The sequence below is a fragment of the Drosophila simulans genome, chromosome X (assembly GCF_016746395.2).
Source record: "Drosophila simulans strain w501 chromosome X, Prin_Dsim_3.1, whole genome shotgun sequence".
Lineage (NCBI taxonomy): Eukaryota > Metazoa > Arthropoda > Insecta > Diptera > Drosophilidae > Drosophila > Drosophila simulans.
Window position 1 is genome coordinate 17462823 of NC_052525.2, and position 14941 is coordinate 17477763.

Sequence of the window (14941 nt, forward strand, 5' to 3'; positions counted from 1 at the left end):
AAGTGGGTGGAAAATGGCCAGAGGGTGGGGCGGGCCATGTGGGCGGTGTTTGGACGCAACGTAGCGTAGTAAAAGAAGGACTATTGAAAGCTTTTACAGTTAATACGATTCGGTCAGCATTTGACCCTGCCTCAGAGTGTTGAACTGAGTTAACTCTTTGTTTCAATTAAGTTAGGCAAATTGTGTTGCAACTGGCAAACAAACAAATATTTATACAGCACTGCACATCTGCAAAAGTAAACAAAAGTAAACTAAACTAAATAATCTCAAATTATAAACAACTTCAAGTGGTTCCGCATAGATGAAAGTTGCAAGTAAGTGAAAATGTGCTCATTTCACAAAATTATTGGGTGTTTAATGTCTGTACAGGGATCTCATCATAAACTAATTAATAACTTTATCAAAGAATCATTTAGCTTAGGAATTCCTTAAGAAATGAAACCAAACAAACCAATAAATCCTCTTGCCGTATCAACAATCGCAAACTAAACATTAAATCCTAAATCAATTCAAGAACCAAATAAATTGTGAACTATTATTTAAACACTTAGCTTAGTGCACGCATACAATAAATAATCCTTTTATTTATTCTATGTTTCAGCAATTAAAATAATAAATCACAACTATTTCTGCACACAAAACTAAATATTAAGTCCTTTGCTTTTGGGAATGCCCATTTGTCATCCTTGAAACTATGAAGCAAAATGTGTTTACTAAAATAAGTGGGACACTCTAATATATAAAATAAACTAAAACAAAATTGTGTTTTAGTTGTGCCCCTTTTCAAATATAAATCACTACCTTTACAGCAAAGATAATTAAGTGTAAACATTTTCGGAAATTAAAAATTACTATCTACATAAAAAAGGCAAAAGCAATTAACTTTTTTAGAATCATACTTCCAAAATCAATAGATAAAATTTATCCAGCTATGTCTAAAGTTGAACAAAATTATTAAGTGGACCCAATTCTCTATGATCTGATGTAACTTCATTTATATTTTATGCTCGGAGGACACGAAAACTCTGTTATCCCATGTTGGTAGTCACGAAATCTATTTTTAATGGCTTAGATTAACCGCATGGCACTTATTTATTGTTACACACACTTGCACAGATATTACGCACAAGTAAACTGAAATTTATCCGAAATGTGGCTGCTGAAAATTGCTCGAATTTGGCCAACAACTAGGTTGGGGAAACTTCTAAAAAAAAAATAACAAAAAAAAAGACAAAATCACGGATTGTTGGAAATTGAATTTCCGCTATTGCACTCGAACAAACACTTGAAGCCCGATGCTAACGGTAAAGATAATGGTTATGGTGATGGCAACTGGCGAACGGAAACTCAACGCAGCATCACAACAAAATTGAAAGCGGCTATAGGGAAAGTCCAATCTTCATGTTTCACATTTTTCCAAAACGTTTCCATGGTAAGTCGCCCGAAGAGAGAGCGAGGGCGATTAAAAGAGAGGGAGAGAGGCACACACACACACAAACACACAGGCACTGAAACAAAAAAGAAAGAGAGGGAACTATCGAGAGTGCAGCAGCATCACGCACACACACACGTATTTGTTTGTTATTTCTTGTGATTTCCTTTGATGAAGATGAAGGAGCACGCTTTTCGGCGAGTGTGAGTGTGAGCGTAGAACCAGTTGTGAATTGGATGCCATTTCAAGGACTCGCAGGATGTGTGTGTGTGTGTATAATTCAATGGCTTAGCCCAGATTAAAACATTAAAAATGGGTCTTTAATGCGATTGCTACTCTCGACTGGTTCCGCGTGCGACTGCGACGTTTATGCAACTGGCTGTGTCGATGCCACATTTTCGCCAGCTTTCCCCCAGCACGCACACACACACAGGCACAGGGGCACCCACACTGATATACACGCACACAGAGACACACACATCGATAGCGACAGCATTTGGGTGCAACAAAAGCAAGAACAAAAATTGATTACTAAAACTGTGGAAGGACTTTGGAGCGATGGCAAACAATGCAAATGAAACTGGCGAAAATGAGAATGGGAATAAAACGTTAAACGTTTCTTTGGCGCCACCGGAACCACCACATTTCCCATTTTCCGCTTTCCCACCCGCCCCCTGCCGCCGCTTCATCCCTTTTCCGCTTCCCCCTCCGCCCTGTGCCACCTGTCAGCCCACCGGGTTGAAAGGTGAAAGGCAGCAGACGGTAAACGGCAGACTTCAGACTTGCGACTTCAGACGGCAGGTGAAAAGTGATCGGGGCTTCCAAATTCAGTTGCTACAACTACAAGAACAATGTGCCGTATCTGTACGTGTGTGTGTGCGAGTGTCTCTGTGTGTGTGCGTGTGCTTGTAATTATAGCCAACTGTTCCACATTCTGACACAGAGATATGCATTTAGCGCTTGGCTTTCGAACGACTTGAGGCTTAGGCAAAAGTGCAAGACATACGTGTATCGCCACCTAGCCACCGCACTGAGGTGGCTAAACAAAACCGAGAGGCAAAGGCCGCCAGACTAGCGCCAAATGCCACAGACAGCAAACAAACAAAAAGCAGAAGGCAAACGAAATTGAAACCGAAACCCAATGAGGAACTGGAACGCTGCGAACGTGGAGGCGTTGCAAGAAAACGAAGTACACTTGAAGAAATAAAGCGAATCTCGTAAAATACTTAACACGGAAAGAGATAGGTATAATTGATCAACGCTACCATTAATTTATATAAAATATGTACTATGTACTTATTTTGCTTACTTAGTCTATGTCTTAAGCTTTAGAATGTACTATATTTATTTAATCAAGAAATTGACATACTTTATGACAACCTATTTAAATCCAGAAAATTAAAATTTAATGAAGGCGGTGGTATATTAAGTATTTGCCAGAGTAAAAAAGGAGTAAGTAAAATTAAAATGACGCTTTTTTTAAATAAATAAAAATTTCCTGCAGTGCCGAAATGGTAGGTGTTTGTTGGTGGCAAACATGGCACGCAAAGTGTTCTAATGACGTTTAAACTTGGTTATCGGAGCAAAAGTCAAAGGAGATATCAGGACAGACAGCCGGACGGACGGACGGACGGACGGACAGACAGAACGAAGGAGAAGGAACATGACACACAAAGATGGAAAGCGGGAGGGTGCAGGAGGGGGCGGAAGATAAGGAAGCGGAAGTTGGCAGGCGAAATACAGAGAAGAAATCAAGTAGAGCAAAAAGAAAAAAAGAAAGAAGGAAGAGCAATTGACATTGATTGGTCGGTGGCCATCGGTGGGTTCATCAATCAATTCGATTGACTGGCGATTGCTGGGGCAAAAGAGGGCCACACAAGCAGAAAATAATAATGGAAATTATATGTTGTTCAATAAACGGAAGTTATGGATTCACTTTATCGATATAAACACACGAGTTCTGCACATGTGTACCATGTACATAAGTACGTGCTTCAAAGCGGTTTCAAGACCAGCAAACAAACGTCTTGACCTATAAATCTAAAAACACATCCTTGGCTATTGCTCGTTCTCACAGCTTGAAAACCCAAAAAGCTGGTATTTTCAATATTTGGCCATAATTGGTAAGCAATTAGCACAAACTGACCTTTTTTCATTTTCGAAACTCTTTTTGCAGTGGAACAAAGGTAGCTTAATTTTCCGTTAGTCAGAACTTGCACCTCTGTCCCCCTTTTTTTTGGGGAGTTTCCCCCAAAATGGATGGACTTTTTAAAAACTAGCGTCAAAGCAAAGTGGAAGCGGTCAATGAAGTTTATTTTTGGCTGGGTCACAGCACACAAGCATGTCATGGGTGGTGGAGGGGGGTCAAGGGGTAAAGGGGCGGAATTTGCGTATCAATTGATTTTCCGAGAGGGAAAATGCGACTGGGATATCCCCTTAACCCCCCCGTGCAACAAATCAAATCAAATCAAGGAATTCTGCATAATTTAGCTGTTCTACTGCTTTTTACCTTTGTTTCGCCCCATCAATTTTTAATTTCTAATTTTATCTGATGGACAAAATCGTTGGGGGTTGCACACCAGAAAAAAAAACGGATAAAAAATCAATGCGTGAATCTTGAGAAAGCGAAATCGAGAAAAATGGAAAAATTGAGCAAAGGAGTAAAGGCCACTACACATCCCCGCATATTTACATTTTTTCGATCTCATCCTTGATGGCATTGACCACAAACATCCTGAGGCAGCTGGCGATACTGATGCGGCTGCTGCTGCTGCGTCTGCTGCTGCGGTTGTTGCTGCAACTTAACTGCCACTTAACCACAATGCACAATTTAGCCAGGCACAAATCACGTGAAAAAAATGTGAAAAACTCGAACAAAAAGAGAACGGCAATCCGCTGGCCGGGCAGAATGCGTTTTGCTCGGCCCGAAGCCGTCGACGGCCATTATCCTGCCAGCGAAAGGCAGCAGCACACACAAAAGGTATCGGTATGGGTATGGAGGATCCGTGATCAGGATCGAGGACCAGATCACACACGCACACACACACACTGCTCCACTCAGCAGCTGGAAGTGATTACTATTTTCTTGAATTTTTCTATCCGCACCGAGCGAGGAGCAGGCAACGCTTCCGCTTTCCGCGCCGAGTGCAACTGCAACTGCAACGGCAGCAACATTAGGCCGAAAAACCGAAAACCAGAAACCCAGAACCGAAAATGTTTTGCCTGACTGCCGAAAAATATAAAAAGCAAAAGCTAGCAAAACCAACAAGTACAAAAGGGCAGACTCAATTCAAACGCCAGGCAACAACAATATTTGTCGCCACAGCAGCAGTAGCAGCAGCAGCAGCAGAAGTTGCAGCAGCAGCAGCAGCAACAACAACCGAACGACTAGGCAGTAAAAATTTCAAAAATTACAGCAGCAGCAACAACAAGTGGAAAAGGGCAACGCAGACGCCACAATTTTTGGGCATCCAACTGCCGAAAGGCGGCAGCAGCAGCAGCAACAACAACACTTGCCACAACGCCAACAATCAAAGACATTGGAGACACACAGGGCAGCAAAGTCGACGGCAGCAGCAGCAGCTGCGGCAATTGTTGCTGTTGTCGTTTGAACTGCAGCAGCAGCAACAGCAACAGCAGCAACATCAGCAATTGCAGCCACTTGAGTGCCCAATAGGCCTAGTCAAACATACTCATGCATATATACGTACACATTTATATGTATATGTACATATGTGTTCGAGTGGCCGCCTCAGTGTGTGTGCAACACATTTATAGCTGACACTTTGTCATACGAGGCGCTTGACAAAAATGTTATTTATACGGGGCAAGAACACACACAGGGCGGAGGCAAGAACAGCAGGCAACATCGAGTGCCAAGTGCAACGACTAGAGCGAAGCCCTCACTTTTTTTCAGTTCAATAAGGCATATGGGGTGGTAACTATAGGCTGATATCTTAAGAACCCAAACAACTTATTTTTAAGATTCCCAAAACAATATACAAATATATTTCAAGTTAATTTGCTTTTAAGCTTCATTGTTTTTCTAATATAAATTAGCATTCAATTGAAATTCCAGTACATAGCGTATAATAATAATATATCTTTAATACGAAATATGTACAGATCACAGATCACAGATGCACATCCTACTTAAATTTGTTTATAGATATTATTATGAAAACTGACTAACAAAAACTGTAGGCATCAGAAATATTCTAAATAAGATATGTTTTTAAAGGGCTGTAAGAATAGTCCATTTATGGTGCAAAGTTGCACCAAGTAACATGGTGAAATCGTAAGAATTAAGCCTTAATTTATCTCTAAAACATAATTAGTTAATAATGATAAGCTATTTACTTGACCTGCCATCTGAAAGTGGCTCTTAAAGTCAGGGCATCAGCGATTCGTTGTCGATCGAAAGTGGAACTTGGTATTGCCACTGCTGTTGATTGCTGTTGTTGCCGTTCGCCCTTTGGCCAATTTGCTTATTGTTCGCCTTTTGGCTCCGTTTTCCCTTTTGGCCGGGGAAGCCCCCGTTTTGTGTGTCAAACATGCAAAACATCAGCCAGAAGTTTAAAGTCTGCCCGGGAAGTTAATGGGAAAATGGGGCTGCGAATGCGTTGCCCGCTTTAAAAAATGCCCAAGCAAAAAAGGAAGGGAATGGTGGCTAGAAATAGGAAAATGGAAAATGGAAAAAATGGGCGGAAAATATGCCTGCTGTCGCTGTCACATTTTTGTCATATATGCGGCACAATAAACGAAAGCAGCGGGCGGCGAAGGATAAGTATGAGAAAAGTTGGCAAAAATCGCTTGCGTGATTCCATTGAAAGTTTATGACGGCAAATAAATGACAACAGCAATCTCAGAGTCCGTCGGTCGTAAAAAAAAGATGAACGACAAACTGTCGCGAAATAAATCGCTGCTGACGTCGTCACTTCGCCCCGCCCCCTTGCCACATCCACACACACACTCACACACACATATATATATATGCCACTAAATACATATAAACGAGTATATATGTATATTACTTGCGAATTTTTGTCGCAGCGCTCAATAAATAAGTAAATGCAGGGCGCATAAGACAAAAGGGCCAGGTGAGCAGAGGTGGTAAGAGAAAAGTGAGAAACAGGTGAGTCTTCGGTGACGTCAGCGACTTCGGGAGGTGGGGCAGGTTCATCAACAGGGCCTAATGGATTTTTTTAGCCATCTAGCCTGCAGTGGCGACCTTCGCGCCCAAGCGGCTACGGCTGCGGGCGGTGCAGTGGGCGGGTGGTGAGTGGTGGCATATATTTTGCACATTATGCATGCAGCTGCCGCAAGTAGCAGGCAGGAAAAGCTGGAAAAGCAAAGCCAAAGCACCAGCCGCAGAAGACGAAGCACGTGCAACTTTTACTTTCATTCGCTTTGTGTTCGTTTCGTGCTTCGATTTGCCGGCGAGTTCAAGGTCGCTGCCGCAGGGGGTGGCAATGGGGTGGTAATGGCGTGGCATGGCATGGCATGGGGTGGCATGGGGCGGCTTGGTGTTGCCTCCACTAATTGGTGGCCCTTGCGGTAAAGTTGTGTGTGCGAGTCGCCGCTCTAGCTGCAGTTTATAAGTGAATGGATTTCGTAGCCTATTTTCCTGTGGCCCAATGAAAAAAAAAACGCCTTCTTCTCCGCGGAAAGCCGGTGCAAATTTGAATTCATTTCCGTTGCCAAGATTATTAGCCCAACCAGATGGTAAACACTTGGCCAAGCAATCAGCTTAATTGAAGGAAACTTTCAAGAGTTTCTAACTCGGCAGAAACTTTTAAATTATGCAACTTAAAGCACATTTAAGTTCTTGTTTTAACTTAAAGGCGCAAGTGGTTGGCACAAAAAAAAAAAACAAATAAATTACAATATAAGCCTGAGCAGAAACCACTTCCACTTGAATGGAACTAAGCACACATTTACTATTTATAAAAAAAAAAGAACAATAAGGTAAATGTAATTGAGCCAAACTAGTTGTATTTCAAATATTATAAATGAATACAAAATAAAATATATTTTTTAGACTTATTATTTGAATGTTCAGTTATTCCTTTTATGAACATCTAGAATAAAAAATCTACTTAAGGCTTAAACTAATGGATCGGAAAATGTAGGTCAACCGCAACTGCTCTGCCCTTAAACATGTCAAACTAATAATAGCCTCCACTTGATTCGTCGGTAAATACAATTTAATTACACATTTCTGCGCACCTTTTCAATTGCTTTGCAATCGCCAGTGGGAATTATTCAGCAAAAGCGAAAGTTACAATGGCCATTACAGGCATCGAATAATTAATAATTACCCCGTCATTAGGCGCAGCAACAAAAATGCAAATCACTTGGCATTGGAACAGCACCCACACACCCACACACACACACACTCACTTATACTTAGACGTACATCCCATTGCAATGGGCCAAATGATATTGTTTTGTCCTCGCCAAAGGCCCTTACACTTGGCCCAAAAAAATATGGCAAAAAAAAAAAAAAACAAATGGGAAAAATAAGTTGCGAGTGGCCAACTCAATGAGTTCTCCTCCCAGTTCGCTTATCGCTGTGCAAAGATCGCCACAAAGGCCATGTTACGAAATTATTGGACACACACACACGCGCGCGCGCACGCACACACACCAGCGGGCAAAGGGAAGCGCATGTGTGGGTGTGTGTGTGCGGTTGGTTGTGGGAGGGGGGAGGGGGATGGCGAAGGGGGAGGACATGCAATGCAAATAGTCAACACGCCGCCACATGCCGTGCACACAAATCAAGGGCAACATGTCTCATTCCGGGTCTGTTCCCACGTTGGGGTATCCCATGGTGCGGGAGGGGTGTGGGGTGGCAGGGGGAAGGGGAAAGGGGTTTGAATTGGCGGAGTGGTGGGCGGTGGGCGGTGGGGTGACGAGGTCGCCTTGCCGGGCAATTTAAATGGCGGCTACATGTCGCAGCGATGGCGTCGCGTGTTCTCGCTCCCACTCTTCCCACACCTAAAGCTCCGAGTCGTAACACTGAGAAAAAATACTTTAAGTAGGGGTAAAGTCCATATTTGGTCTTGAAAATAATGCTGCATAAACTAATAACAAACTTTAAGAGTACTATATTGTATATAAGGTAACCGTTTTTGAAATTCAATGAACTTGTAGTTTAGTAACTTGTAGTTGCCTGCCTAATTATATAACTTAGCTCTCATTGTTAATTTTTGAATCAAAGTAAAATCTGTATTTAGATAGGGAATATATTTTCCGAATACAGCATTATCCTTAAGAACTGCAGTTTGCGTAATGACGAAGCGTACCGAGAGTGTTTATAAACAAGTGCAATTAGTATGCATAATAAATATGGTATGTGGTAGGTGCATTCGTCACTAGTTCTCTTTGCCTTGCCAAGACATATTTAATTAGTATTTCGAAATGTTTTTATATATATTTTGAAAAGAAATGCTTGAAAGCAAAGAAACAACAATGACATAGCCATGTATGCTTTTCTCTCAGTGTTCGTTTTTTTGTCGCCCACGTGTTGGCCACTAAAAAGGGGGATAGGCCCCAGAAATGAGCGAGTGTGTGCGTGTGTGTGCCGTGCCAATTAACTGAAACTGCAGAGTAATGTTTTGGGGCCAAGTCAGTACTCCCGATTTCACCCGCCCCCACACTCACACTTACACACACACACATATAGGCACCCCGTCCGCCCTTATTCCATTATAATATTCGCTTCTGTTATTGTTTTCTTGCTGCTGTTTCGCTGTTTGTTGTTTGTCGCTTCTGGCATTGACATAAATTCCTTTTTAGCAGCAGGAGGAACGAAAGCCGAGCAACAAAGGGCACAACAAAAGTCCACGGCGACACGCAAGCCACATTAAAGCAATTCCACACCCCATTCCAGTATCCAAAAAGCCAAGGCATTACATAAAGGCGGTATATATATATGACTAAATAAACCAAAGTCCCAGAATCGAATGGGCAGCAGAGTTGGGTGACAAAACAGCTGTCAAAGATTCCTCAGTTGAGAGTTGGGATTTGTGCTGACCTACGGCAATTAACCGTCGTCATTTGCCATTGCAAAGAAGGAAGCAGCCATTTCCTCCGGCTCGGTGGCGTATACGTAACGATTGCTGGCAGACAGGATAGCTCGATGGCCAGGACACTGACTTATGCTGGCTCCAGTTAGACGCACAGATGACTACGCATTTATTTCTCGCCATCCCCCATCGTCCCTGCGAACTTTTCCGAACTTGTTTTTTGCACCCAGAGTGCTTATTTTTATTTTATTTTTTTTTTTTGTAGCCAGAGAGTTTGGAGCTGGCGCCGTCTACTGTCTGTTGATTCAGATTCGGTTATAGATTCTGGATTCATTTACGGTTTCTGTGTCTGACTCTCGGGCATTGACTTGGCGGCAACTTGGCTCTGTTTCTGACCCCAAGCCAAAAACGTCGCGTTTCCCTGCCATCTTTTGGCATTTTCCGCTGTTGCGGACATTACGCATTCGCCCTGTGGGACGGCTAAATCTCGGTAAGCAAGCTAATTATGCCCATGTGGCACTCACTTACAATTCTTATCAAATTGCTATTGTCGAGTGTAAGAGAGGTATTACACCAGTCTATTCAGATATCAATCGACTTTACTTATTTAAGCATTATTAAATCATTTCAAAATTTGGAAAGCAAATTAAAACAATTAGGAATTCATTTTTAAATGGCAAAGATCTTAAATAATTTCAAGCTTTGTCAATTTTTCGCTACGTTGCAACTAGTGTCACATGGGCATAAAATCAAATTTGCAACTTTGGTGCTTGAGGCGAGTAGAATCAACAAGGCGAAAAAGCATTGAGAAGCGATAAAGCAAAGCGGTACTCAAACTAATTAAAATACTATGTATTTGCAGGTATTCTTAATCGTTTTATTCAAATCGTTACAAGCAAGAAAATCAAACGAATGGCAGCAAATGGCGTAAATCAAATGGTAATAGAAGCACTTGTTTTGCCGCATAATTTTCATAGATGTTTTGATATTTGTTTTTCTCATTTTTGGTTTCGTATAGGTGAGGCTTAAGAGCGGTGGGTGCTTTTGGATTTTTGGTGATGGGTACTTCTCATAGGGGTTCTCCGGTCCCTTGTCCTTCTTCTTGCTGGCCGCAGGTGTGCTCTTCCTGGGTCGATTCATCATGGGATCGTCCATGGTTCGCGACGATTGCTGTCTCGTGTGGGCCGGCGGTCCAGGCGGCTTCTTTTTCTTCTTTTTCCCAGCCTCAGGTTGCAGGGGATTGAAGGCGAACTGGAGATGTTGCTGCTGCTGCGTCTGTTGCAGATGTTGCTGCTGTTGCTGCTGCTGCTGCTGCTCGCGGCGCTCGAGGAAAGCGGCATTCGCCGAGGCTACCGTGGCTATTCTCTGCTGCTGCTCCAGATCCTCCAGTTCCTTCTCCCGCTTCTTGGTCATTTGCACCAACTGCGAACTGCGCCGTCTGAGGGCGGCTGCATAGGGTGTGGGCGTGGCCACCGGCGGCACCATATCTCCCACACCGAATAGCCGCCTGATGCGCCGCCGACTGTTAATGAAGCCCAGCCCCAGCTGCACGCCCAATCCCAATCCCGCACCCGCCGGCGCCGTCGTCTGGCTGAGGGAACTGCTCGCTCCACCCTCGCTGCCGGCGCCCAGCATCTGGCTGAAGTTACTGTCCAGATCGCAACTGCTGGCCGAGTCGGCGCCACAGGGAAAGAGATATGTGTTCAGGGTGCTCAGCGTTGTGGACGTGGAGGTGCCAGTTCCGGTCATGGTTCCAATGCGACTGATGGCGCCCGTGTTGCTGCCACCCAACGCATTTTGCTGCTGCGAGTCGAGTGATGCTGATCCTGCTGCTGCGCCTGCTGCTGATGGCTGATGTTGCAGGTTGAGCGGGAGACTCAGTGGCAGTGGCAGCATCACTGCCGTGGAACCACTCACGCTGCCGGTGGTGCTGCTATCGTAGCTGTGCGGATTCACATAGATGTGGTTGTTGTTAGTGGCGGCTGTTGATGCAGTTGCTCCAGCTGTAGTGCCTCCTGCTGCTGCAGTGCTTCTGGTGTTGACTACCAATGTGTTGTTGCTACTCTCATGGTGATTGTTGTTGCTGGCTTGATTAGCGTTGTTGCTGCTGCTGCAGCTGGTGGTGGTGTTGTTGTTGATGCTGCTGCTGTTCGTGTTGCTCAGGTTGACCCTGTAAAAGCTGGTGCTGCTGGTGGCATTATTGTTGTTGTTGCTGCTGCTGCTGGAGCGTGCAGGCGCCGTTGCAGGTCGCGATGCCTGCGATCCTGATCCTGATCCGGATCCAGGCGCACTAGCCTCCGGATGGGCAGTGGTTGTTGCTGCTGCAGCAGGTGTTGCAACTGATGTGCCAGGCGTCGCCTGCTGCTGCTGCTGTTGCGAATGCTCGTTGCCATTGTTGCTGCTCATTGCTGTGGTTGTTTGACGCCTTTTTGCGCTAAGTTCTTGATTTTAAATACCCCACATTAATGTTTATAGCTCATTTTTGATAACCCAATCATTTTATTAAATTTATTTCAATTATATGTGATCGAAAGCGTTTGATAGTTTTTTTAAACACTACTTCTTTTCTTTTTAATAATGATAGTGAACACGTATTGACGTTTTTAAGAGAGGTATTTCGTTTTACTAATAAGCTATTTTGAGAAAAGTTTAATATTCTCGTGGTGTAATATCACAAACTAGTGAAATCTTTAAAACTTAATGATTTATAATATATCTGTTTGTATGAAATGGGTTTCTAAATTTAACTTTATAGTTGACTTTTATTTTGTAAGATTTTAAGTTCACTTCACAACTTTTTGTTTTGTAAATTCTAGTTAAGGTGAATTGGCTATTAGTTTATTTGTTTTAAGTGTTTAACAGTGTTTAACTTTACTTTTTTTTAATGTTTATTGTGCATATATTTGTTTGATTTAGTTATACATTCATGCTAGTTCGTTTGCTTTGACTCCTTTAAAGACCCTCCTTTTACATATCACAATTCATGTATCTTCTTTTGGATGCCATCCAAATGGAGTTGAATGCACTGCTCCGGTTGCTGGTAAATGGCAAATGGCGACTACTAAACGGTTATGGCCAGACGTTAGCTAATCGCTCAGTTTTCCCGGACCGTTCACGCACTTTTCTCTCGCGGCACTCTAACAAAAATCACAGACAGTGGGGTCAGGAGGTCAATCAAGCTTATCACTGGCACGCACACATACGCAGCAACGCATGACACTTGCAAAAAAAAATTGTTTAAAAAATGCAATGGCCGTTTCTACGCGGCATTTTTATATGATTTTTATTAATTTTTATTTGATTTAGGCAGACAGAGTTCTGTTATCAGTCAGAGCCACGTGCTTAACGCGCCGCGTGTCACAATTGTATGAACTTTGTGCCGCGTTGTTGACAATGCCAAAAGCCAACAGCAGCAGCAGTTTCAGTGGCAGTGGCAGAAGTGGCAGCAGCAATGCCACTAGCAACAACGAAGTTGCCACACGCACACACACACACACTCGCCAGGACAGAGAGCGAGCGAGAGCTAGTTGGAGAGAGGGAAAGAGAGAGCCCTGTTAACTGGCTTCCTGGCTGGCTGGCCGGGACAAACTATTCGCCAAAAACCAGAACCAAAAGCCAGAAACGGCGCCGAAAAAAATTCAAAAAAAAAGAAAAGCACGGGAATCTAAGCCAGCAGCACCACTTGAACCGCTCACACACACATAAGTATACTCAAGCATACACATAAATATATATATATATATATATATATATATATATATATATATATATATATATATATATATATATATATATATATATATATATATATATATATATATATTCTATATAGTATAGGCATGGCAACGATTCCTCATCGCTGTTGTCGTCGTTTCAATTTCGGCCAGTTTCGGTTCAGTTGGGTTCACTTCATTGCTTAACTTAACTAAATGCTGCAGATGGTGGCAACACACACACACACAGACGCGCGAGTGCACTAACACATATGCACAAATACACATATGCTGGCAGCCCGACTTTAACTCAACTCGCAAGAACAACAAGGGCCAAAGCTCGTGAACTTCGAGTGACGAGTGTATGGTAAACAGTTGCGGCTAAAAGCGTAGCATACTTTCAAGGGCTTGCAAATATATTGTTAATTTCAAAAATTATTGTATATTATTAATTTATGATACTAACGTAGATTATTACGATATTCACAATTACATTTGAGTAGAAGAGTGTGACCATTTTTATATTAACTAAGAGAGTAGTTTAATAGTGTGACCAAAATCTATTTATTACTATCCCATTTGTAACAGCGAAATGCAATTGATAGTAACCTACTCAATAGATCAAATTGTAACTTTTTTTCAACGTTTTCTTAGGCAAAAGTGTAATCAATGGCAACACAGCGAGTAGTCCAAAATGCACACACATTTTATCCATTTATCTACTTCAACTGGCAAAACTTTAGATATTTTCGTGCGATTGCTGCTATCTTAACTCCTATAATCTTGCCCATGCTTGTGCGAACGCGAGTGTGTTCGAGTTTGAGTGTGAGTGTCTGACAGCCGAGGGCAACATTTCAATTCGGCTTCGCGTCGTCGTCGTTGCCGCAGTCGCTTTGCTGTCGTTGTGTTGTCGCTGTGTTGTCGTTGTCGCGTTCGTCATTTTCGTAGTTTGTTTTGCTCGTTTGCTGGTCCCTCGGTTTCGTAACTTTTTCGCTGTGTGAGTGCAGTGTGTGTCTATGTGTGCGTTTGCATGACGATTAATGTTAATGTGTGTGAAGCAGCAGCAGCGGCAATAATGCACGGCGAGAAATCAAGGCCAACTTTAATGTAAAACCAACGAGAGATAATGAAAAGTACAACATACTATTATTTGTCCATGAAGTAAAAAAAATATAGATCGATCATTAAATTTGGAAATACAGTTCATATTAAATATAAATTAGGCAAGTCTAAAACTCATTATTAAGTTAAGTACTCTTGCTTGCGTACAAAAAAGCAGCTGCCTGCTATTTTCAACGTGGCCCTGAATTATGAATTCTGTTCCTTTTTAAAACTAATCCAAACCCTGATGTACCCATGAAAAGCTTGATTTATATAAGCACAAGTCGAATGTGTGGTCTAGCTAGCCCATTGCCATTTGCCTAATTTGCGCCATGAATTCAGCGGCAAGCTCGTTAAATCCGAGCACCCATTCATATTCCGAATCAAATTCAAATTTAAATTCCAATATCATTTACCCCAACACTGGGCGCTGGCAAGGACGAAGGACAATTGTTGCCGGGTGCTGGGAATGGAATGGACTGAACTGAACTCAACTGGAATGGAATTCAATTGCATGTGCGATTGCAATTTGTCGACGAACGGAGCAACATTGAGCATATGACGCATACGCAATGTTGGCCCATGGATCACGGCCGGCTCTTTGTGCCGCTCATATGCGACGTGTGGTTGCCGTTGTTGCCATGCAAATTGCCCTGGCCCAGTGT

General features: G+C 42.7%; 1 protein-coding gene across 10 annotated transcripts in view; it reads right to left on the bottom strand.

Moving 5' to 3' along the window:
• Nucleotides 1–14941, bottom strand: part of LOC6726317 (potassium voltage-gated channel protein Shaker) — a 118283-nt gene that overhangs the window by 66278 nt on the left and 37064 nt on the right. For 2 of the 10 annotated variants that reach the window (XM_039296843.2, XM_039296842.2), the window contains exon 1: nt 10529–12842. The exons of 4 other annotated variants lie outside the window; for them this stretch is intronic. In XM_039296843.2, coding sequence (XP_039152777.1) covers nt 10529–11868 — 1340 coding nt within the window. In that variant the 5' untranslated portion in view covers nt 11869–12842. Of the gene's footprint in view, nt 1–4124; nt 4181–10528; nt 12855–14941 lie in introns of those variants that run through there. 4 more of the 10 variants (XM_039296844.2, XM_039296841.2, XM_039296852.2 and 1 more) reach the window with 4 other exon arrangements.